The following is a 22,141-nucleotide window of genomic DNA, read 5'->3' as shown; positions in this document are numbered from 1 at the left end:
AACCACCTTGCCGTTGGGCCACTCTCATGCAAAGCAGGAAGTTTCCCAGGAGGTGGAGGATGCTGAAGAGTGCCCACATATTGCAGAGCATCCCCCTGCCCTCACTGCCGATGCAGGAAGGCCGGCGCTCACCGTTCAAAGGAGGAGCCCTTTGGAGCCAGGGCAGGAGCCTGCTCATCCTCCCTGAGCAGGGGTGAGGCTTTTCCTCCCACCCTGTCTGTATCCCAGGGGAAAGGCAGAAATCAAAACAGTGACTGTGTTACTCAAGGGAGGGGGAGATGCAACCTGCCCAGGCAGTAACAAAAGGGGCAGGAAAAAATTACCATAATGAGGAGCTCATGTGGCATGATTAAAATACTCCGATTAACTTAGTCCCATTCAGCTGCAGGGCAAGCTGCATGTGATTAACCCTTATTCACTACAGAGCAAAGTGGTTTGATTTGGAGGGAGGGGAGAGAGGGGGTGTTTTCAAACACCATCAAGGGGGAATCTTTAGACTCAAGTGTCAAGCAGTTTCTCAGGGAAGATTGATGGGCAGCTCTCATCCCAGCAGATGGAGGTGGACAGCGCTCCATACTGCATGCCAGAGGCCAGCTTGACGCAAGTGGGGCAGAGCTGCAGGGAAGGGAAGGGCTCTCAGCAGCCAAGGAGGTACAGGGTGCAGAGGGGTTAGCATTGCCACGCCAGCTGAGGACTAAAACAGCTGAAGACAAGGGACAAGCAGCAAGGTAAGCAACGTCAGCGACAAAGAGGACATTTAGAAGTGAAGAGCTGGCCTGCGGACTGTAAAAGAGAGGGGGAAGGAGCTTCTGTAATGAGAAATGGCGATCTGTGCCCATCCAAGCTGTCTTTGCACCCTTTCCTCTCCACCTTGGAAAGAAGCTTGAAGTGACCCATGAATGACCAAGGAGGTGCAAGCTCAATGATTTGGTTTAGAGGTGCGTTGCCTGTGGGGTTAACACATCGCTTCCCCTTTACCAAGCTGCAAACACCAGCTGAGATGATCCCCTCCTCACCCTTGATTATTTGTGCCTAGTCCTGGCTCTCGCACTAGAGCACTTGCTTTGCTCTGCTGGAGCTGGGCAGCACAGGCAGAGCAGGGCTCAGGCCCTGGCAAAGGGAATACATGAATCATTGCTGAGTGTGCAGAGCACCAGGATGATTCTCAACAGGACACAAGGGGAGATGAGTGCATCTTCGCTGAGCATCCAGACCCCTTGAACTAGGCACTGTCCTCACACTGGAGGAAGGCCTGACCTTGCTGCAGTTGTCCCCTCTATCCTGGATGGACACAATGCAGTTTGGAAAAGCAAACCTCAGAATTCCCGTTTTGCAGCCTGCCCCCTCTAGAGTAACAGTCCCTGCACACATGTGGGCCCCACAAGCCCCTCCAGAGCCCACTGAGGAGCCCGGAGCATCTTGACACAGGCAGCCCGAGAGGAGACCAGCCTGCCAAGGCCCTTTGGAAGTCAGAGCTACCATTTCACAAACCAAATCAATTCAGTGTTAATTTGAAAAGCAACACATTTGTCAAGCCTCTTTCCTCCAGCTGACAGCTCAGGGCATGCTCAGACCAGCCTGCCGCAGCCGGATGGGTCCAGGCAGCCAGCACAGCCACCCGGCTAGTGGAGGGCAGGGCTGCACGCAGGGTGGACAGAGACCAGCTGGCTCCCAGGAGGTTCCTGCCTTGCACACTCATAACACACACCAGAGTTGACTTCTCTGCTGACAGCCCGCTCCTATAGCGCTTGCCTCACTGTCAGGTTGGGAGATCTAGGGCAGCTCTAACAGCACACACCGGGGAACGCAGGTGGCAAAATGCTGTAGGAGGCCTTCTCCACGCAATGGGGTGGGCACAAGCCCGCCGACAGCAAGCCTGTTCCTGCAATGGCTTTGCACTTCTAGCATGTGCCCAATTAAAGAGATCTCGTCCTGTCATCACTGCAGCTGGTCCCCAGAGCTAACATCAGCACTTTGCATCTTCCATCTGCAATGGGGCCCTCTCCCACCTCTGTGGGGCTTTTGTCCCACCGGCATCACTTTCTTGACAACTTGCAGAACAGAGAACCATCCCTGTCTGAGCAGGTGGGTGTGCAATTCCCAGAAGCTAGGCTGGAGCACAAAGTCCAATCCAAATCACACTCTTCTCATCGTGCCCTCTGGTCTCCCTGCGTCAGCCTCTCCAGGCCCCTGGATAGCTCTCTGCTGCCATCTCCCCAACAGCTTTCACTCCAGAAGCACAGGAGAGTCACTTCAGGCTGGGGGAAAAAAGAGAGACTCTCAAACCGAGCAAAATGCCTTTAATTAAAATATGCTTCAACCTAGCAAGGAACAGCATTGCATTCCCCCTTGGGGTGCTCAGGAAAACAAGGGAGAGATCTTGTACAGAGACGGTTTTAACTTGCAACCCACATTCTGTTTGCAAAAATCAGAGCAATAGAGAGGGAGAAGATACCAACACTAACTGCCAGGTTTCCTGCGGTCTGTGGTCCTGGTATGACACCGGTTAAACCATCTAACTATACTGCTTGTATGGCTGTATGCCAGCAAATGACCAAGGATTTTGCTGCCAGTGAGATTCCCAGCTTGCTCACGTGCTTTTGGGGAACAGCCCTACATACCCTGGGACTTGATTGAAACCCCTGCTAGAAACATGACCTACTTCCTGCAGTACCACTTGGTCTTTCCCCAGCCACCTCCCAGGCCATGAACCAGGGCAGCCTCACCCTCTCCGAAGTCATGCATAGCAAGCTGCTCTGTGTACTCGCACACAGCTTAGTCCTTTCCTTAAAGCACTCAGAAAGACAACACATGTTCAATGAGTATTTGCATGCAGACACCTGGGAACAGTATCCCTGCACATCACCAGCACAGATGCTGCACCTGGCACGTCCTTGCCTGGACAACACTGCTGTAGTCAGAAGATGCTGCCTACTGGTGGATGCATACGGGGTGTTAGTGCCACCAAAAGCCAGGGTATGCAGTATGAGTGAAAGCAAAGGATTGACCTTGCATCCACTGCGTGCTTAGTGCAGAGAAAATACAAGACAGAAACAAAAAGCACATCTCAAGAGCACTGAGATAACAGTTCACCAATAAGCCAATGGACCCAAAGGACTTAGGTCCGTGCAACAACATATTAAGACCAATTTTGCTACATTAGTCTCCACGTGTTAGCTTATGAAAGGCCTGCCATTTATTTTCTTCTATTTAAGAATATATTACAATGCCACCAGCTTCACTGGAGACACTGCAGATGCAAATCGGTGAAATTATAACCAGAATGAGGCCCACCAACCCCCTCCCCCCACCCTTGGAGGGCTTTAAGGGAGAAACATCTCCCAGCCGCTGAGCAGAGTCCTGCACATCCCTCAGCCCTCGGTAAGGCCGACTGCAAAGAAATGTGAAGACTTGTGATCCGTCTTAGGCAAACAGAGTCATTTGTAATGTTTGCCTTCCTACCCTGTTCATCTTCCAGACACTTAAGCAGCATATTGGAGATGAGGGGGAGAAGGGGGAAAGAAATACTATCAAAAGATGGAAAACTAACACTCATCGGCCCCCCAAATTCAAAGTTTGCATGTAAGACTTGATGCTCCACCGGGTTGAACTCTTAGCACAAACTGATCAGCAGTTGTGCTTCAGTTTAAAAAAGCAATCACAGCTAAGAAACAAAACTTGGAGTCAGAATATTCACGATCAAACCATATGGTTAAAACAGTAAGGAAAGGTTTATTGAATACATTCAAACAATTAATACATATGAGAACACTGCAATTCCCTCACTGCTAGTCCACAAACAGGAAGAAGCTAAATTCATTAGATTAATATTTGTTGAGACTTATTAGTTTAGCTTTAATTTCACAATCAGATGGCATTTTCTGAAAGTTGAAAAGCAAGCTCGAAAGATTCATTGAACCTAAACCATGGCATTAAAAACTAGCAATTTAAAAATTTTCTGAAGAGAAAGTCCACGCAAAGTTTCTGGCTTGTTTTTTACACCATCCTCCCTTCAACTGGGAAATCAGCATCGATTCTTTCTTACCCTATCTTAGGCCATAGCCCAGGCTTTTTAGTATTAACGCATGCAGACAGGTCCTCAGTCTAACGTAACAGCAGGATGCTTAGTAGACCCCTTTCTCTCAGGCACTTGTTTTTGACTTTGACCAAACAGACAGAAATTGTTGCCTCGTGCACAAGCTCATTTCACACAATTGTCTGAGTTAGTTAATATTGCTGTTAATAGCCTTCAAGCACCAAATGCTTTCCAGGACTGTCCRGTCAATGTCTTTCCAGCTCTGGCTCCCTCAGCTCAAGGTGGAGATGAACTGGCTGAGCACCTCGCTCTGATGGAGCATTTCCAGGCCTCTCTGTCAGTATGCAGAACACACGAACAAGCAATTGGAATTAAAAAGGCGTTAATCTACATAACTAAGCCATCTCTTCAAGCTCAGCACAGGTAGTTTTGTCTAGGGGATCAGCATTACTGAAGCTGGATTGTCTCCTAGTTTTAACAGGTCAATCTGTACACCATCTGCAAGACCTCAGAAGAAGCTCCAGATGCTTTAAAGTTACTTTCATCCTGCTGGTGCAAAGTGAACTAGATTAGCTGGACTGTGCTGGGCTAACCCAAGTGTTGGCCTCTGGCTGCAGACCAGCRTGAGGTGCACTCTCTTTGCACCAGGAGATTACAGCTAAGCAGAGACCTTGCACCCAAGTTGAGACTTTCCTGCATTTTATTATCACCACATGGAGACCTTACTCAATAATTGTGGTTTGGGCACAGCAACAGTGTAAAACCAGACCTGCCAACCTCCTCTCTCAATTTCAGTTGCTCCACATGCAAACCACCTCCAGGTCCCTGGGTCTGTACAAAGTATGTCATCATGAGGAAGATTTTAGATACCAGAAGACTGCATGTGTCAAGGAGCTGGAATGAGTATGTGGCTGGTCTGAGACTGTCAAGCTACAGGAGGAGGGAAGGAAGGATTTTGAGATCATTCTGCAACTCAGCATTCTGTAAGTTATTCCAGTATTCCTCATTCCATCTCAGGCACCTGATCCCAGAAGTCAACACTTCTCTTCAGCCAGCCCTGATTCTTCCCGTGCTTTAGAGCTCAAAGAGCAGCTTTCCCCTTCCCTTTGTGATTTCAGGGGAGCTGGAGTTGAGGGCAGAGCTCCTGGGAGATCTTTCATCTCAAATTTTTGAAGAAGCCCTTGAGCAGCTCAGAGCAGGGGTTTGAAGAGAACAGCAGAGCATATAACAACCCTGGTAGGACAATCAGGAATACAGCAGTCATCAGCACCCATAGATGACCTCATTATTCCCTGGAGCTGCATCAAACTGGTAGGAGCAGGGCTCTTCCCACTATTCCAGAGGGATGGCCCATCCTGACCAGCAGGCTCCATCCCATGACACTCCCAGGAGTCACATCCAAATGGCTGGTTGTTTTGGTAGCAAATACGAAATTAAGCACTATTTTTTTAAAAGCTTAATCAGATCCCTCACCTCCTCAAGAAGGGCTCTTCAGCCATGCCTGTATAGTTGTGCAGAGTGCTACCCATGCAGAAGAGCATGTGAGAAGCAAAGCTGGCCCATGGGCTGCACAGAAAGCCAGGACCCACCTGTCTCCGGCAGCCCCAGAGGCAAGCCAGTCCCGTCTCTCCTGGGAATGCTATTACACTTCAAGGTAATAACATGCTTCATTCCTCGCTCCTTAAGAAAACTTTTAGGGAGGCAGAATTGATTCTTAAGTGTTATTATCTTAATTAGAGTGCACATTTGCTACTGCTGACAGAGCCAAGGGCCAGGCTCTCAGCTGGTGTAAGCCATGGGAAGATCCTAGTGGCTTTGCACCAGCTGGAGGGGGAAAAGGGAAAAAAAAATAATCGGATGGTGCTGTCAAGTCTGAGATGCCAGCTACATTCCCGGAGTGAGAACACATCATCTCCCTCCCGTCTTTCCACTTGTCCTCCCTCACTGCCCATCTGATGTTTGCTGTGGCCTCAAGATCCCACTTTGTCTGGCTGGAAAGGTTACCGTAAACTCGTAGGAAGGAAGGGCAGAAGTAATCACCCCCCCCACCAAGGCAACCCCTCACCCCGGCCCTGGCGTTATTTGCGTCCGGGGCTAATACACTCAAACCCAGCTGCTCAGCAGCTGACCCCCAGAGGTCTCCTTGCTGACAAAAGGCCTATCTTCTCTCCGCCTAAATGATTTAAATTCTAATCAAACATCATTTATAGTACATCTCGGAGCCGTCTCCCGGGAACTGCTCCCACGTGAGCCGTTGCCAGGGCAACCAGGGGGTCTCATTTCAGAAATGTCAGATTGCATTATTGTCTTCACACTTCTCTGATAACCTGGTGTCTCTCCCTCTCCTTCCACCATCCCCATGGTTCGCGCTCGCCTTCCCCCTCCTTGCCGCACAGCTCCCCACCCTCCATCCCAGGAGAAAACGACTGGCTCCATTTCATTACTTGCCCTACCAACCCCACCCTCCCATGCAGACAACACACAGTCCCCTTTGGTCTCCACTGTGTGGTCTGGTGTCATTTTATTTTGCTAGATATGAAAATGAGAGCTTGTTTTCTGTTGACCGGGGTGGAGCAGGAGATGCTCCCATCCTTCCCTTGTTACATTCCCCTGCCTTGGCATGGTGGTTCCCAACATACCAGGGCACTTTGGGACAGGAGCAGAGGGGATGCACAGGACTATTTGCCACCTTCCTGAAGGGCAAGAGGAGGTGCAGAACTCAGGAAAAGCTCCTCTCCATGCCTGGGCAAGACCCACTCTCCCACAGCCTTTGAAGCAGGGAGTTTCCTTCCCAAGAGCATCTAAAGCAGGCTCTCCCTGCAGGACCCGAGGATACAGTGCCGTGGGAGGACAACATGACTTCCGTAATTCTGAGCTTTTTCTACCAAGCCTTAAGCTTGTTCTCYAGTAGAGATGAGTGTCCAGGCCAAGAAGCAGGTGATCTCTGGACCCTTCCAGGCTAAAGGATCCACATGTTTCTTCTGGAACATGGCCACTTTTCCACTCCTGTGATTTTCCAGCTATCCTGTTGCTGGCTCCTTTGCATAGCTCACCCTGACACTGGTGGTTCAGCAAAGCCATTGCCCTGTGCAACAACAACTGCCTGTAGGTCCACCGGAGGCAAACAGGCAGCTTTGTACAGTGAAGCTTCTCTCTCAGGATGTCTTTCAAATTTTATCCTTGCAAGTTTTCTTTTAGTGGGGCTCCTGAGCTAGCTCCATAGCTATGCAATGCTCCTAGCCACATTACATCAAGTTTTAGCAACCATCTAGGGAGTTTCCCAGAAAAGCTAAGGAGTTCAAGTCAACTCTATACTTCAAGACTGTTTTTAAAGAGCCTCTTAATCACGATCTACAAGCTACATGCTCAAGGCAGAAACTCCACAGCCCTTACGTAGTACTAGTAAGTACACTACATAGTAGGGCAAGTTAAAGGAAGAAAGCTAGAGATCAAATCGCATCAGGCAATTTTCATTATGGTAACAGCCAAGTTGAGCTTTGGGTTACGTGTGGAAAACAAAATGGGCCAAGTTTCTGAGCTCTTTCAGCTCAGCTCCAGGCTGACTTTGCCAGTATGGGGTAGGACCTCAGCCCAGGGGTGGGAGGGCAGAAACACAGGCACTTGCCCATCACATACCTGTGGACAGTGAGGCTGCAAGTGCCTTGGGACACAGGTTAACTTCAGAGCATGTAGCACCCAGTACAAGAGGACCAGAAGAAGCCCCAGAGTGGCCTCCTTTGGAGAGCTTTAGTTAAGAGAAATAGGCACACACTGGGGCAGGGAGGCCCCAGGGACTAAAGAGAAGCCCTGGTGCAGGATGCTGTCTAGGAGGCACTCAACCATTGCCTCCCAACACCACCAAGCCCCTACCAGACATAGCCACATAACTACCAACAGGAAAGGAGAAAAGTCCCCCCCCCCCCCCAAAAAAAAAAAAAGAGCATGGACACTTACAGCCTGGACACTATACAACAGGAGCTAGATCAGAGCTGCTAGACACATACAAAGCCTTCAACCTGGGGGGCAGAACGATCCTAGCTCAGTGTCTTCTCAGCATGGGGACCGTAAGGCTCATCTCATTGATGTCATCAGGCTCAAAACACACATCTTCCTGGTATACCAACAATCCAAAAAGAGGCCTATTGCATTTCATCTGATCTCCTCTTCTCATGGGAGAGGAGCTCAGCCTGCACTGGCTCCAGGTTAGTCCTATTCCCACATCTTCTGAATGCCCTGCTACCTCATTTCAGCAAGCTGCTCTCATCAGACCCTTGTTGACAGCAGCACACGGCCACTAAAGAAAGGAACTTGCTCCTTGCCTCCGTCTTCCAAACTCTAGGATGGTGCATTAAAACCATGGTTGGCTGATGCACCTCTAGTAAGGTTTTGCACAGATCTGAGTTGTCAAAGCCCCGTGCAGTCTGAGTGCAACACAGCCATGGTTTTCATATGCCAACAAGGATTACCAGCTGAGCTTCTGGGAATTTGATCCTGGCGAAACTATACTGCTTTTACTACTTTGAGAAGGATTTGGCAGGGAGCAAAATAATGTTCCTATACACCCTAAGGCAAAATTATGATTATTCCCTTCCAGAGTGAAAATCGTCCTGCTGTGTGTAAGGATGTCAGCACCGGAGGCTACTGTAGCTATGAAAAAATGGAAAGGCTAAATGGGGCAAGCAGATGAAATCTTAGCCTGTTTTCACAGCCCTGTATTTTGGCAGTGAAACGCACTGTACCTGGAGATGAGAACCTGTGACCGAGTGCTTTGTGGTCAGTGGGATCTTCTGAAAGCCTAAGCCTAATCCCATCACCTGTCTCCCACATGTCACCGGACTCATGGCTGGTCCTGAGCTCAGAGTGTCTTCATTAGAAAGGATTCACTGATTTGGCTGCATTGACAGAGGTTTTCAGTGGAGCCAGGGCTTACCCAGGGATGGGAGCTGTCTGTCTGGACAGAATAAGCTGTGCTGGGCTGCTGGGCTCCTGCCCAGGCGTCAGAAGCAGGCTGTTGGGATCATGTGTGCCGTGTCTGTCTGTCTGTCAGGCTGTTCCTCAGCCTCCTTCCCAACTCACTGGCCAAACTGACAGATGGGTTGAGGTCTTCATTGCCTTTGCATTCCTGCAAGTCCTGTAAATACTCAGAGACAGAGGGCAGGTGAGGACTGTCTTGGTGTCCCCGTCAAAGTCAGCTCAATGCACATAAGATGTGAGATGAGGTCCTTGGGGCTCACCCTCATGAAACAGCTCCTTTGGACACTGGCAACACTGGAAAAATTGGCCTTGCTCGGACTTCTGCTGGAAGATTGCCGATGTCCAGGAGAGATACCTTCTCACACTGATGCTAGCTTCCTGGCAGAAAACTTTAGCTCAAGCCACACAACTTGGCCTCCCTGATGCTTTACGTATCTCTAGGACCTTCATTTCTCGCAAGCAATTTCGTTTCCGCACAGGCTCCCATTGGCTGGGCTCCACTGGCAAGTGGAGGGCTCACAGCAGCTCCAGGGCTCAAGGTGACTTTTTCCTGTGGTTCCCCCTTAGCATTTCCCAGTGTGCTGTGAGAAATCCCCTTCCCACTGTGCTCACTCCCCTGCGAACAAGGCCACATCCCATCTACTCTCTTCCGCTGTGAGACGTGTCCCTCCCTCCTACCTGTCTTCTTCCGCCTCCCATCCCRTCCCCTACTCAAACCCAGGCTGGCCACCATGGCCCTATTCCCAGTGCACCCAAACCTTGCCATCCCGAACTACCCGGGCAGCAGGATTTGCCCAAATAGTCCTGGTCTCCATATTCTGCCCCCCCTCCTTCCTGTTCCCCTCCCTCCCGGGGTACGGTGCTGGGATGGCAAAGGGCCGGCCAGCCGTGTCCCCATCCCCGCGGTGCCCTGTCCCTTTGCCATGCCGGGGCGAGGGTGCCTGCGCGGGCCCGGGTGCGGCGAGCGCCACCGCACGTTGATCCGYCTGCCGGGCGTCTCAGCTCTCGGATAAATCCCGGCAGCCATAATGAACCTCCCAACACTCGCTCTTCCCAAAGAACAAACCAGCCCTGGCCCAGGCGGTTAATATTTAACTGAATAAGGGCCATAAATATGGAAAATGGGACTTTTAATTAAATAAGCAGCTTTTAAAAGGGCCCTTGGGCCGAAGAGGCTTTTGTTTAAATATGATTGATTTGACATGTCCTTTCCCTCTCGCCTGCTCTCGCTCTCTCCCACTCAGCGTGCGCCTAGGAAGCCGGGCCACGCGTCCCTGTCACCCCGGCTGCCGCCAGCTGTGCGGGGCCGAGGATGGGAGACGGATGGCCGAGGGCTGCCGCCCGCCCGGGAGCTTCCCTGCCGCTCTCTGCCTTCGCCGCGGGTGAAGCACGGTGTGGATTTTCTGCTGTCTGCTGAGGGTTGAGCTGGGTGGGAGGCACTGCGGGGAGGTTTCCCGTGCAGCTGGTTGAGCGGCCAAATTATAGCAAACTGCTGCGCTGATTCACAGGGTGTGGAGGGGGAGGACTGAGCGGGACGGATAGACACACAGCACAGTTGCTCAAGCTCCACTTTTTGGAAGGAAAACCCCAACCCTGCCAGTGACAGAAACCAAAATCATTCGTAGGAGTCCAGGSGTTACTTAAATGCCCTCCTAGTTCAGTTGTTGCTGCCTGTTATTGCAGAAAAACTCTCTGGAAAGCCGAAGCTGCTTGCCCTGAAGATTCCCAGCAGCCTCTGTAAAAATGTGTTTCCACCCCATAACTCGGTGGCCCTGGAGGACGCAGCATTGGTGCTCTCGCACCTGGAAACATGCACCTCCAAAGAGGCTGAGCCACTGACCTCCCAGTCCCAGGCTCAGCCCAGTACATGGTTTGGGGGTAACGCAGCCCCCAAGCGTGTCCCCGTAGATGGCCCTCGTGTCCCACCAGCCACATATAYCCTGCTGCCTTCCCAAAGTCCAAGCCCACTGTGACCCAGCTAAGACCAGGATTGGGCTTCCTTGCCTCCCACAGCTCTTGGCATAGAGGCTCCAGGGACGGTGGGCTGCMGTCAGTCCCACCCTGCAGCAGTGTGTCATGGTGCCATTCCCACGCCATCCCTCCTGCTGCAGGGCCACATCTACCTTGTGGCACCCAGAGCAATGCTGCAGTCGATCAAGGACAGCCCCAGGAAAGTTGCTGCTCAGGCAACCTTGGCCAAACCTGTTTCTCGTCCTGGGCACTGATGCCCACATAGTGGCAGGCATGGTGGAGGGAAATGATCCAAACATGGTGTTGTCTCCATGTCCCAACATCTCCCCTTCCTACTCTTGTTTCCGGCCTCCCTAGGCCAGCATCAAGGAGAAAATCCAATTCAATGAGAAAYGGCCAAGAAATGATAGAGAAGGAGGGAGTTTCTCCCCAGAGCATTTTATCTCTTATAGCAAAGAGCTCTGCAACGCACAAAAGCCTGGTTCGGATGTGCTTAAAGCACAGGGATCATGCCAGCAGCCAGGTCCGACCCTGGGCCCAGTGTGTCAGTGGGACCCTGTTGAGGCTGGGGCACCTTGGGGGCAGTAAGCAGAGCCGTGTGTCTCCCACTGTCGTGGCCCTGCTCCCCAGAGCTCAGGATCTGCTGGGGCAGCAACGTCGCTGGTGCCCCCCAACTCTCTGAGCGCCCCTGTCCTTTCCTCCCTGGGACYGGCACGAGGACCCTGCATCGGTGCAGCTGATGGAGAAGGTGGGCAAAATCCCTCAGCCTGGTCCAGGACTCCCTTTCTGGACACAGTCCATTTCTAACACCCTCGACCACTGCGAGACAGCTCTTTTCTGCCTCATGAATCATTTAAAAGGAACCACAGTTTGTTTAATCTTAGATGTATTCAAAAGGGACCCTGTCAAGATAAAACACCTTGATTAGAAGCGATGGCCAGAGCAAGGGCAGGAAGATCACTTCAGCTCATTACAGCCGATATAATTTTTAAGATCGAAATTAGAGCAAAACGTTTCCCCTGGCTGTGGAGTCTCCTGGCACCTCGCCTCGGCTGGTGACGCTCTGCGGTAGCCCCCAGGATAGGCAGGATCTGCCCCGTCCTGTTTGGACACCACCRCCTGCTTTTTCTCCCTGCAGGGGAGGAGGCAGCGTGCTGGTTGCTGCCTTCTGCAGCTGCACCTCCCTCTCTTCTCTTAAAGATATTAGTGCTCCTTTTTACGGGCGATGCTGTAACCTGCCTCCTCGAGTTTATATTTCCAATAAATCCTCTCCTCTGTATGAGGGTCCCACTGCTAGGGGGCCTTGTGCATGGTGCCGGTCCCTCAGGAGCTCCAAGGAGCTTGCGGCCTCGCTAGCAAGGCAAGTGGTGGCAGGGGAAACTGAGGCAGGGAAAAGGGAAATGACTTGCCAGGTTGTAGCAGAGCCAAAAAAAGACTTAGTCCAAAGCTTTGAATAGAGYTAATATCTCCTCCAATTTCAACCAGTTTGCTGCTAGGGTCCCCATGCGAGCTGGTGTGGGCAGCGATGGGGCTGTCAGGGCTGGGGCAGAGGCCTCGAGGGATGCTTGGCCTTTGGGTCTCCGCGCCTGCTGCCAGCTGTGTTTGTAGGAGCTGGCGGTTGCCATTTACAGCAGAGAAAATTTCCTGTTTCGGTTTGGAAAACAAAAGCAACTAAATGCATCTAAACTACTGCTAATGGTGACAACTGTAGCYGAACAGCATGGGCGATTTGGGCTTTGGAGAGGAGAAAAGCAGTCGCAGCAGCGGTTGAAGCCTCCCCCACTTCCCCAGACCAGCGCTTTATTTTTTACCTTTCCACGCTTGAAGGAAAGGGAAGCCCAGGAGAAAAACATGAGGCGGGCTGGGGAGGGAGGARGCGGGCGCGCGGAGGGGAGAGCGGCGGAGGGGAGCCGTGGGGACGGCCGCTGCGCCGGGTCTGCAGGCAGCTCGCCATCCCCGGCGGCGGGCGCACGCCGGGCCGCCGCTCCGCGAGCAGGACACGGCGGCCCCGAGGGGGATTTACGGCCGTCGTGGTGGCCCTGCTCCCCGCATCCAGCTCGCGGCACGCGGGCTTTATGGAGGAAGCCTTGGGGGCATGTGCTCCGGCCATAACTCACGCCTGCCTCCGCGACACCAGCGCCGCTGCCTTGGCAACAGATGAGGGTTTTGCAAGGCGCTGCGGCCTGCCGTCTGCTCACAGATGAGGYCCGGCTGGTCCCGGGAGCTGCGAGGCAGCGGCTTGGCCATGGGTACAACCGGCAAGGGTGGACCAGTCCAGAAGAAGGGGTTCCTGGGCCAGGGACATGCCAGGACATGGCTGTGCGAAGCTGCATCTGCATGGCCATGACCACTTGCAAACCAAAGCAGAAACGACTCTGCTGTCCGTTGGCAGGAGGGAGCCCATAAACGCCAAGAGGAGATGACATAYGCTCAAGATATCTCACTATATACTCCAGAAATGCGAGTCTGAACCTCATTTTGGAGAGCTGCTCCCAGCCAGTTGTAGCGAAACGGTGCTGCCGGGGAGCCCACAAGCCCACACCCCTGTGCTGAGCAGGCTGGGCAGGAGCTGGGATGCCCCTGACAGAGCCAAGCCAAGGAAAACTGTACTTCACTGGCAAGATGTACATGCACGCAGTTCAGCTGCAAACGTGCAGTAAAAACAGGTCTTAATAGCTTTGCTATTGTTTGACATTTGGGTTTTACTTGCTGTAGAAAGCGGCACTAATTACTTCTTAGTTACACAGGAGTTGCAGTGTAACCAGAGCGCGGGGTTTTATGGAGTGCTACGGGCTGTAATTGCTCAGTGAGAACTGTGTAGTTTCCCGACCTGAAAAAGTCTCGGGAAGATCCCTGAGGAGGTCACCCGGAGGCCCAGGTTGGCCCTGCACCTGGCCCGACGGGCACGGGGCCAAGGCCTGCCTCGAGAGCGTCACCCAAGATGGACACGGGGCCGCCTGAGCCAAAGCACTGACACAAAGCTCTGGGGAGGCCAAGGGTGGTGAGAGAGTCAGAAGGAGTTTGGACGAATTCAAGGAGGAGAATCCACCATCAGCTATTAAACTTGATTCCCTGGAAGCATCTTCACTCAGAGAGTCCCCAACACCATTTACCAAGAGCTGGAAGACCTTCCAGGAAAGGTCACGCTATACATCTCCTAATGTCCTCTCTCCAAGTGTCTGCAGATGTCCGTTGGCAAACACAGAATATGGGGTTAGGGGTCAGACCACCCTTGAGGTTTTTGTGGTCAGAAGAAGGAGATGGCGCTTGGCCCTTAAATACGCTGCCTAGCAGAGCAGCAGCTGATGCTCTTCACAGCTGGCAACCTCTCTCCATGAGGGAGATACTGCCCTGAAGGGCAGATACAGACGCAGCCACATGTCCCCACCACCCTAGACGAGCTATCTGAGCACAGGCAATTTGGCTGGATCAGCCATGATGGGCTTTGAAGCACCTGTGGGCTTCTGCTCTAAGCTTGTTGGGCCAGGTTGTGCCTACACCTCAGCACATCTATTCAGATGTTCTGCTTTTGCAGCCACCAGAGCTTCAGTGTTAAAAGCGGAGTCTCCACTATAGCCAGTCGATCCTCATGGCAATGTTGACTTCACTCCTGTCCTTCTCTTCTTCTTAAAGATGCTAGTGTGCATGTACCAGCAYTGAAATGCCCAGCCCCAGCCTCTGGAGCAGAAATCTCTGCTGTCAGCATCATGTTCATCCTCCTGGAGTACTGAAAGCACAGACAGGAACTCCGTTCCCAGGGTGCGAGTCCTCTCATGTCACCACAACCTTCTTATCCACACTTCCCAGGTGGGGAAATTGAGGCATAACAATGCCTCAAGTAAGTGACTTGCCCTAGGTTACCTTGAAAGTCTGTGGCAGAGCAAAGACTCCAAAACAGGTCTTTCTCGTTCCTAAAGCGTGGGGATTAATTCTGTGATTCTTTATTCCTGCAGCAGGTAGCGACACACACGGCTGCCAGGACTGGAGGGAGAAGGCAGGAAGGAGGAGCCCTCTGCCAYGGCATGCTGTGGACCCTCTCGGGGTCTAACATTCCCTCTGCAGGGGACAAAGGTCTCACAGCCCTGTTGCTGAAGGGTTGCACGTCAGCCTTGGTGGCTGTGAGCGTGGCTTTCTTCCAAATCTGGATCTGTTCCCTGGGATGAAGCTAGCTTTGGTTGAATGTTCCCCTTCCAGATCCCCTGAACACCCCGTTTTCTGGGGCCAAGGTTAATAGAACTGTCACTATCGCTCATACCGAGATTAGCAAACTCAGTGCATCCAACACCTCCATGCTACCCAATCCGAATCCCTCTCTTCTCAGTGAGTTGCTGCTGACTCCTGTGGAGCAGTTTTTCCTCTTATCATCATGGCTCCCTCCCTCCCTCCTGGCCTCAAGTCCTCCTACAGAGATGACAAGTGAAAACGCACATCTCCTGTGGAAATGATCTCTGGTGTATAATTCGCTGCCCTCACAGTGTCTGGACAGGCTTGGCTAATTCCTGCAAAAAAGGAAAGGATAATGCGGGAAGACCACTGCTCCAAAACTGAGCTGTAAATGGGAGCAGAAATACCCTCCTTCTCCTGTCCAATGAGAAGGATCCAGGGTGAGCTTGAAGACGTAGGGACTTCCCAGTCCTATGTCCTTCAGGAAGCCAGTGATGAAGCAGGGATGTGAACCCACGCCTCAGTCTTCGGTTGGCTTGGAAAGCAGTGCAAGTGCCAGGCAGACATTCGTTAAAAGGCAATTTTTAGCCCCAAAACAGAACTCATTGAGGAATCACGCCCCAACACCTACTCCACTCTTCTTCAGGGCTTTCAGGCAGCCAAGGAACAAACATCAACAGCGCTGAACCAGTAGAACAACCCTACTCATGCCTGCCTGAGAGAGGACACCATAGATTTTGCTCAGGAGACAGGAGCACTTCTCCCGGCTTGGCTAACTCCATGCTGCATGGCCAGAGGTGAGCCAGGGCTCCCACCTTCCCTCCTGCAAATGGTCACCTCCTCTCTAAGGTGGCTCTGAAGTTTGGTGATGAGCCAAGAGGGATTGCTGGTGAAGCACAGGTCTGGGAAGTCACAAAGGTATATTGAAAAAAGAGAGGAAAGCTTTGAACAAATTCTTCCTGGAGGAACAGAGCTCTAAAAGAGAACATGGATGCTCCAGCCAAACCAGTGCCACAACTGACTCATAGTGTCACAGACTTCAGYTTGTCACTACTCAATTAAAGGGCTGATATTTGGTGCTGGCAGGCAAAGCCACGGGAGGCTGAATGTCAAAAATTATTGGGAAAAGAATAGAGAACAAAGCAGGTGTAACTGATATTTCACCATACAAATCAAGTGAACCCACATCTAGAAGACAGTGTGCAGTTCTGGCCTTCATCTCGAACGGGGCACAGTAAAGCTGGAAAAAGCACTGAGAAGAGAAAGAACTGAATAGCCTTGGAGTGAGCGACTATTGCACAGACTGCGACTTTTCAGCCCAGAAAAGGGACAGATGAGCAGAATGTGACTGAGTAAAATAACGAGCAGCCTGGAGGTGTTGAATAAGGGACACTTTCCTACAAGTCCTCTACTTGGTCTACAGGCATCCAAGGAACGAGCAGCAGCAGGTCCAAAACAAAAGGTAGTGTTAAGCTGTGAAACTCCTCGCTGCTGGGTGTTACTGATGCCAAAGGAAGGTCAGAACAACTCACGGGAGCAAAACCTGTGGAAGACCGTTAACCACTCTAATTTCAGCTTGGGAAAAACCCTTGGAGCCAAGTTCTCCGAAGGCTGTGGCGAGAGTACTGGAAGAGAGAGSAGTGTATTATACACACGTGCCCTAGGCGGCTGTGCTAGAGACTCTCTACGAGCCGGTTTGATGGCTGGCCCCCAATGGCAGCTAATGCTGYAGCAATATTCATTCTTCACCTGTTCAACTCTGCGAATTTCCCATTCACTGTTCTCCCACATCTATTCCCCATCTACGCGGCATGCCTCGGGCTCCCTTCAGCACAACCATGATGAGTTTCAGCTGAGAGAGCACACAGTTAATTATCTCCACAAACAACTCAAGGGAAGTAAAGTATTCCCTGGACCTTGACCTGTTGCTTCAATGGGATTTCACGTGCGAAGCTACTGAGATGGTGGAAAAAAAGAAAGAGCACTAACTTGGAGAAGAGCAGGTTAGAATTTATGTCCTTTACAGGTATCTTCTGGTTGAAGCCTTGAATGGAGATTACTGAAAAGAAGATGTCCTCATTCTGGAATCAGATTGTGGTGCTGATGGGTTGTCTCCTACAGAAATCGTAGTTAAAATTCCTCTGGACAATTGGATTTGTAAGATTTTCAGCACTTCAAATAAACAAACTTCTCCTTTGGTTTAAGCATCCCCTTGCCAGTGGTGACACAACCCACAGACAGCACCTGGGTCCGAAGTTTAGTTAATGCTGGAGGTCACCAGAAGTCTTTAAGAGCAGATAGGACTAGCACCGGCAAACTTGTTCCTCTCTTGGTTCCCTTCCAGTCACCCTTGTGTGATTCCGGGTCCTTTGYGTCRCAGGAAATACAGTGCAAAAGGATGTGGTTTTGGCTTGTTTCTAGGTAACACATTTAGAGTATTGTGTTCARTTCTGGGCTCCCCAGTACAAGAGACACATGGAACTACTGGAGAGAGTCCTGTGTAGAGCTACAAAGACGATTAGGGGATTGGAGCATCTTATCAATGTCTACAAATATCTTCAGGGAGGGTGTCAAGAGGATGGGGCCAGACTCTTTCCAGTGGTGCCCAGCGACAGGACAAGAGGCAACAGGCACAAACTGAAACACAGGAAGTTCCTCCTGAATACGAGGGAAAACTTCTTTACTACGAGAGTGACAGAGCAGTGGGACAGGTGTCCCAGAGAGGTTGTGGAGACTCCTTCTCTAGAGATATACAAAACCTGCCTGGACGYGACTCTATGCAACACGCTTTAGGTGACCCTGCTTGAGCAGGGTGGTTGGACTAGATGATCTCCAGAGGTCCCCTCCAACCTCAAGCATTCTGTGATTCTGTAAATTGAAATCTGGGTCTTAACCTCATGCTTTCGGCAGTTCACACTTCTTCATGATACCGATGTGCTAATCTGGATTTCCTGTCTCAAACGTCACCATCCAGCTAGATGTCCTTCTTGGAGGATAGCTTCCTTCTGAGCTGCCTTTCATTTATCACTATGAAAAGCCATTTACAGTGATGTACTCTTTATAYTATGCAAACAAATTGCTAAACATTTTGTACCTGGCCTTTAAAACGCACCTCCCTTAAAGGAAGGCACTGCCCTAGATTAGTCACTGCCAAACACATGCACACTGCATCCTTCCCACGGCGCTCGGGCAGAACAGCTCACCTTCTCCAAATCATCCTCAGACATCTCCAGGTTTGGATGCTTGATGCAAGACACTAATTTTTCTCCCTACAAAAACTGGGCCCCTCTCAGCCCTGGTGCCTAATCTTTCCGGCCACTTTTGACAACCGAAGCCAGTAAATCCTACTGGATTTGCCATCACCAGATGCYAGGGAGCACAGGTCTGTGGAAGGTGATAGATCAGACCAGGGTCAGGTACCTTCCAGGTGACACTGAAGCTGGAAAACCATTTTATAAAATGGGGACGATGCTGACATATAAAATTGTCCTTTTGGGGTAAGCAATTTGCAGTAAACACTTGTGAGGTGCTTTGAGATCACTGCACTAACTAGACAACTACGAGGTGAAATGTTTTGATACGAGTGGCTTCTGGCAGCTGAAACAAAATCTTTGCTAGACACCTTACCAGCTCCTATGGGAAACGTCAGATTAAATCACGGTCCCCCAAATCTTCCCCTCCAGCTGTCACAGGCCCTCGGCTCCCACAAAAATCAGTGGCACTTATGTGGCCTCAGACTCAAACCAAGATCATGCGAGAAAACCAATCCAGACATGCAGCTTGGAAGGACATAACCCTCCAAGGAGGTCTTATGCCACGCTCCCCCCCAAAAAAAAAAAAAAATCTAGAAACCAGGGATGCTGGGATCATACCTAATTCTTGGGGAGACAAGGCAGAAGGCAGAGCTCACCACGGCAGCAGAGAGATAGGGAGGTTTTGCAGAGATTTTTTTTTTAAAGGTATGCAGTTCTCAAAAAGAAGAAGAAAAAAAAAGGCCCAGTGTTTGCAGCCAACATGTGTAATCTGTTGCAGYCCTTGTCAGACAAAACAGTTTTGCCGTAAGACAGCAATTCCCAGAGGGGAAAGGGGCGAAGTGAAAATACTTTATCAGCTGCGTACATATGTAAAGCAGTACCCTGGTTGAAAAGCAAAGCCTCTTTCCCTTTGAAAGCAAGGAAGGCAAAGACGGGAGGCAATTGCCTGAGAGCGTGGACAGAAATGACACAGGCACAAAGCTGAATGCAGGAAACTGGGCCTTGCTCCTAAAATATGTTTATCTTCCTATCAGATGGAAAAAAAAAAAAACCTACCTAGCTGTGGTGAATAGAAAATCTAAAACAGCTCTAAACAAATCTGAGATTCRACCAATTTTGGGAAACTCTTAAAATATATGTATGTCTTTTAATGTACACAAATTATTATTTAATTCAAACATTAAGAACAAATTCTGCTCGAGTCTCTGGAAGTCAGCAGGGGACCTTCCATTAAATGTCCAAATTTCTGTGCCAACAGATACGCAGTTTTCTGAGATGAAGTCACACTCCTGCCCAGTATCTGCTCCTGATTTAAGAGGATTTCCTCAGGTATGAACCATCCACAGACAAGGGCTCTTCTTCCTGCTCTGAATTCAAGGTCCGTTTGAAAGGCTATGAAAACTTAAGACCTGGACCTGAAGCATAAATCAGCCCTCTGGTCCACGGGACGGACGAACGGATTCAGCTGGCAACAAGTGTGTTTACCGCAGAGTAGCCAGCGGAGGTTTCTCCCTCTGTCCATCAGCAGGTGACCTGAGAAGAAGGAAGAAAAATTACCGACGTGTAGCAGTTACCTGTCATCGGTGACGAGACAGCGACCCACAACTGAAGGCACTGCCGTCAAGTTTGATTTCCCCAGGTTTGGGCACGCTGTGACGGGGCCAGGTGAGGTCCGGGGAGCGGCCAGCCCCGGCTCCAGGCACCGCGAGCCCGGGGACGAGCGGGGAGAAGCCGACGCGTGCTTCCCGCTGGCTGCGAATGCCGACGCGCTCGGACTCGGTCCTGCGCGCAGGCACTGGGTAAGCGAACGGGATGGGGGGGAGGAAGAGAAAAAGGAAAGGAGAGGAAGAGAAGAAGAAAGGGAATGCGAAGAGGAGGCGGGGGGGGGAGACGGAAGGAGCACGCGCGGGTGCCCATCTGGGCGATGCATCACATTGAAATTGTCCCGCATTAAAAATTCACCAGCCAGTGAATTTTCAAGGGATTTGTAGTAATTAGATGACAAAATGCTGGCAAATCTCAGGCTTGCCAAAGATGTTACTCAGGGGTCAAAGACTCGACACTTTTGGCTGGGTAATTTGTAAGTGTCAATCACACTCAGTCATCAGAGAGAAAGGAGAGATCTAACGGCTGAATTCTAACTAAGTCCAACGCTCTTGCCTTCAGCCACCCTGTCTGCTCTCACCCCCCGCCGCCCCCCTTTCATCTACCGCAACCGCAATCACTGCCGCTCGCGAGGGACGCGAGGCACAGCAGCCTGAACACAGCTCCTTTCCTTTTTTCCTCCTCCCCTTCTCCTTCTTCTTTTGCTTTTCCTTTTTAAAAACTTCCCAATTTCCATTTCTCATCTCCAAATTTCTGGTGGGAGGAGCGCCTGTCCTGGTTTTCAGCTGCCTGGAGAGGCCGTTGCCCRGATCGCAGCGTGCCTGCCTCTCCATCCCGTTTCTCCTGCCGGGGGCAGGATTCGTGATTCGAGATCCTTCGGCAGCGAGCCCTCCGCCGCCTCGCARGGGCTGAGAAATGGGTGGTTTTAATCGCTTCTTTGGACACGTTTTTAAAATTGCTCTTGCAAGAGAGTCTGTATTGCCGTTTCCCAGGGCTTTCTTAGCCTAGTCCCAAGCACTGGTCTGGATTCAGCCAAAATGAAATAAAGAGGTTCCTGCCTCCAGCCTGCCCACCTCTGCCTCCCCGTCGGAGGTTACTGAGCCTTCAGCTCTGCCAGCTCAACTGCACGTGTCGTCCTTCCCTGGCTTGACTGTCAAAATAAGCTGGGGCAATTCAGGCACTGGTAGGATTTTGCTGACCCAGGTCATGTTGTGGGAGCAGCCAAGGGAGCGGCTGCCCCCGCGGAGCCGGCGAGGGTGCATCCAGCTCTGGCGCGAGCCGGTGGTGGCAGCTCTTYGGTCTCACCTGCGGCCAGAGCAGCACACCTGCCTGGGGTCCCGGAGAGAAAAGCAACTGCTTTACTTCCTCCTTCGCTGCCTTATAGGTGAGACCACAAAATGCAAAACGAAGTTTTACCATTCCCGCGGGGCCGTCCGCTGTCCTCGCCGGGGAAGCCGGCAGGGCAGCGGCCGTTTGGCTCGACACGCGCCGGACCCCCAGCACACGGACGCGCTGAGCTGGGATACTGCCTACAGCCAGCCTGGAGATGTGCCAACCAACGCGCAGTGACCTGCGTTCGCCAGCACTCACCGGCGCACAGGAGGTGACTGGCCGAGGCAGGGGTCGTGCCAAGCCCCTCGCTAAGTTAGCCTAGTTAGCTGCTAACTCGGTCTACATCTCAACGGACGGCKCAAAAACTCTCCCGGCCTCGCGGAAGCTTGGGCCTTCTATTTTAGGTCATCCAACACCGGAGAGGCAGGTGCACAATTCTCCTTCCCTTCTCTAGTGGCTTATAAGGATGTCCTCATTACACCTGCTAAATCCCATCCCCGGTTTTGGGCCGTAAGGGAAGGTTTAAGCCGTAGCAGAGGGATGCAGGGACGGCTCTGGCCACCAAAGCTGCAGCGCTTTAGCTGCTGGGGAGTCTAGCACATCACTCATATCCCGGGGAAAAACATTCTGCCTGCATGCCCTGAAATGACTTTCCAACACACTTAAATAAGCCAAGTCATAGGGAAAAAAAAAAAAAAAAAAAAAAAAAGGCTCGGCTGCTCCATGCCTCCCAGTGTGCTAAATTTTCTAAGTGCCCTCAATCCGGAAGCGTGAGGGGGTGGGGTGGAAGGGCAGCAGGAAAATC

General features: G+C 51.4%; 1 protein-coding gene across 5 annotated transcripts in view; it reads right to left on the bottom strand.

Moving 5' to 3' along the window:
• Positions 1 to 3,815: 3,815 nt before the first annotated feature.
• The window catches only part of RBM19 (RNA binding motif protein 19), a 105,580-nt gene continuing 87,254 nt past the window's right edge, over positions 3,816 to 22,141 (bottom strand). For 2 of the 5 annotated variants that reach the window (XM_085326145.1, XM_085326146.1), the window contains exon 24: positions 19,527 to 19,932. In XM_085326145.1, the coding sequence (XP_085182271.1) occupies positions 19,802 to 19,932 (131 nt within the window). In that variant the 3' untranslated portion in view covers positions 19,527 to 19,801. Of the gene's footprint in view, positions 4,371 to 19,526; positions 19,933 to 22,141 lie in introns of those variants that run through there. The other 3 variants (XM_085326147.1, XM_085326149.1, XM_085326148.1) reach the window with 2 other exon arrangements.

Source organism: Rhea americana, unplaced genomic scaffold (genome assembly GCF_003343005.1).
Source record: "Rhea americana isolate MKP2758 unplaced genomic scaffold, rheAme1 scaffold_128, whole genome shotgun sequence".
Lineage (NCBI taxonomy): Eukaryota > Metazoa > Chordata > Aves > Rheiformes > Rheidae > Rhea > Rhea americana.
Note: the sequence above shows the minus strand (reverse complement) of the source record. Positions and strands in the feature narration are given on the sequence as shown.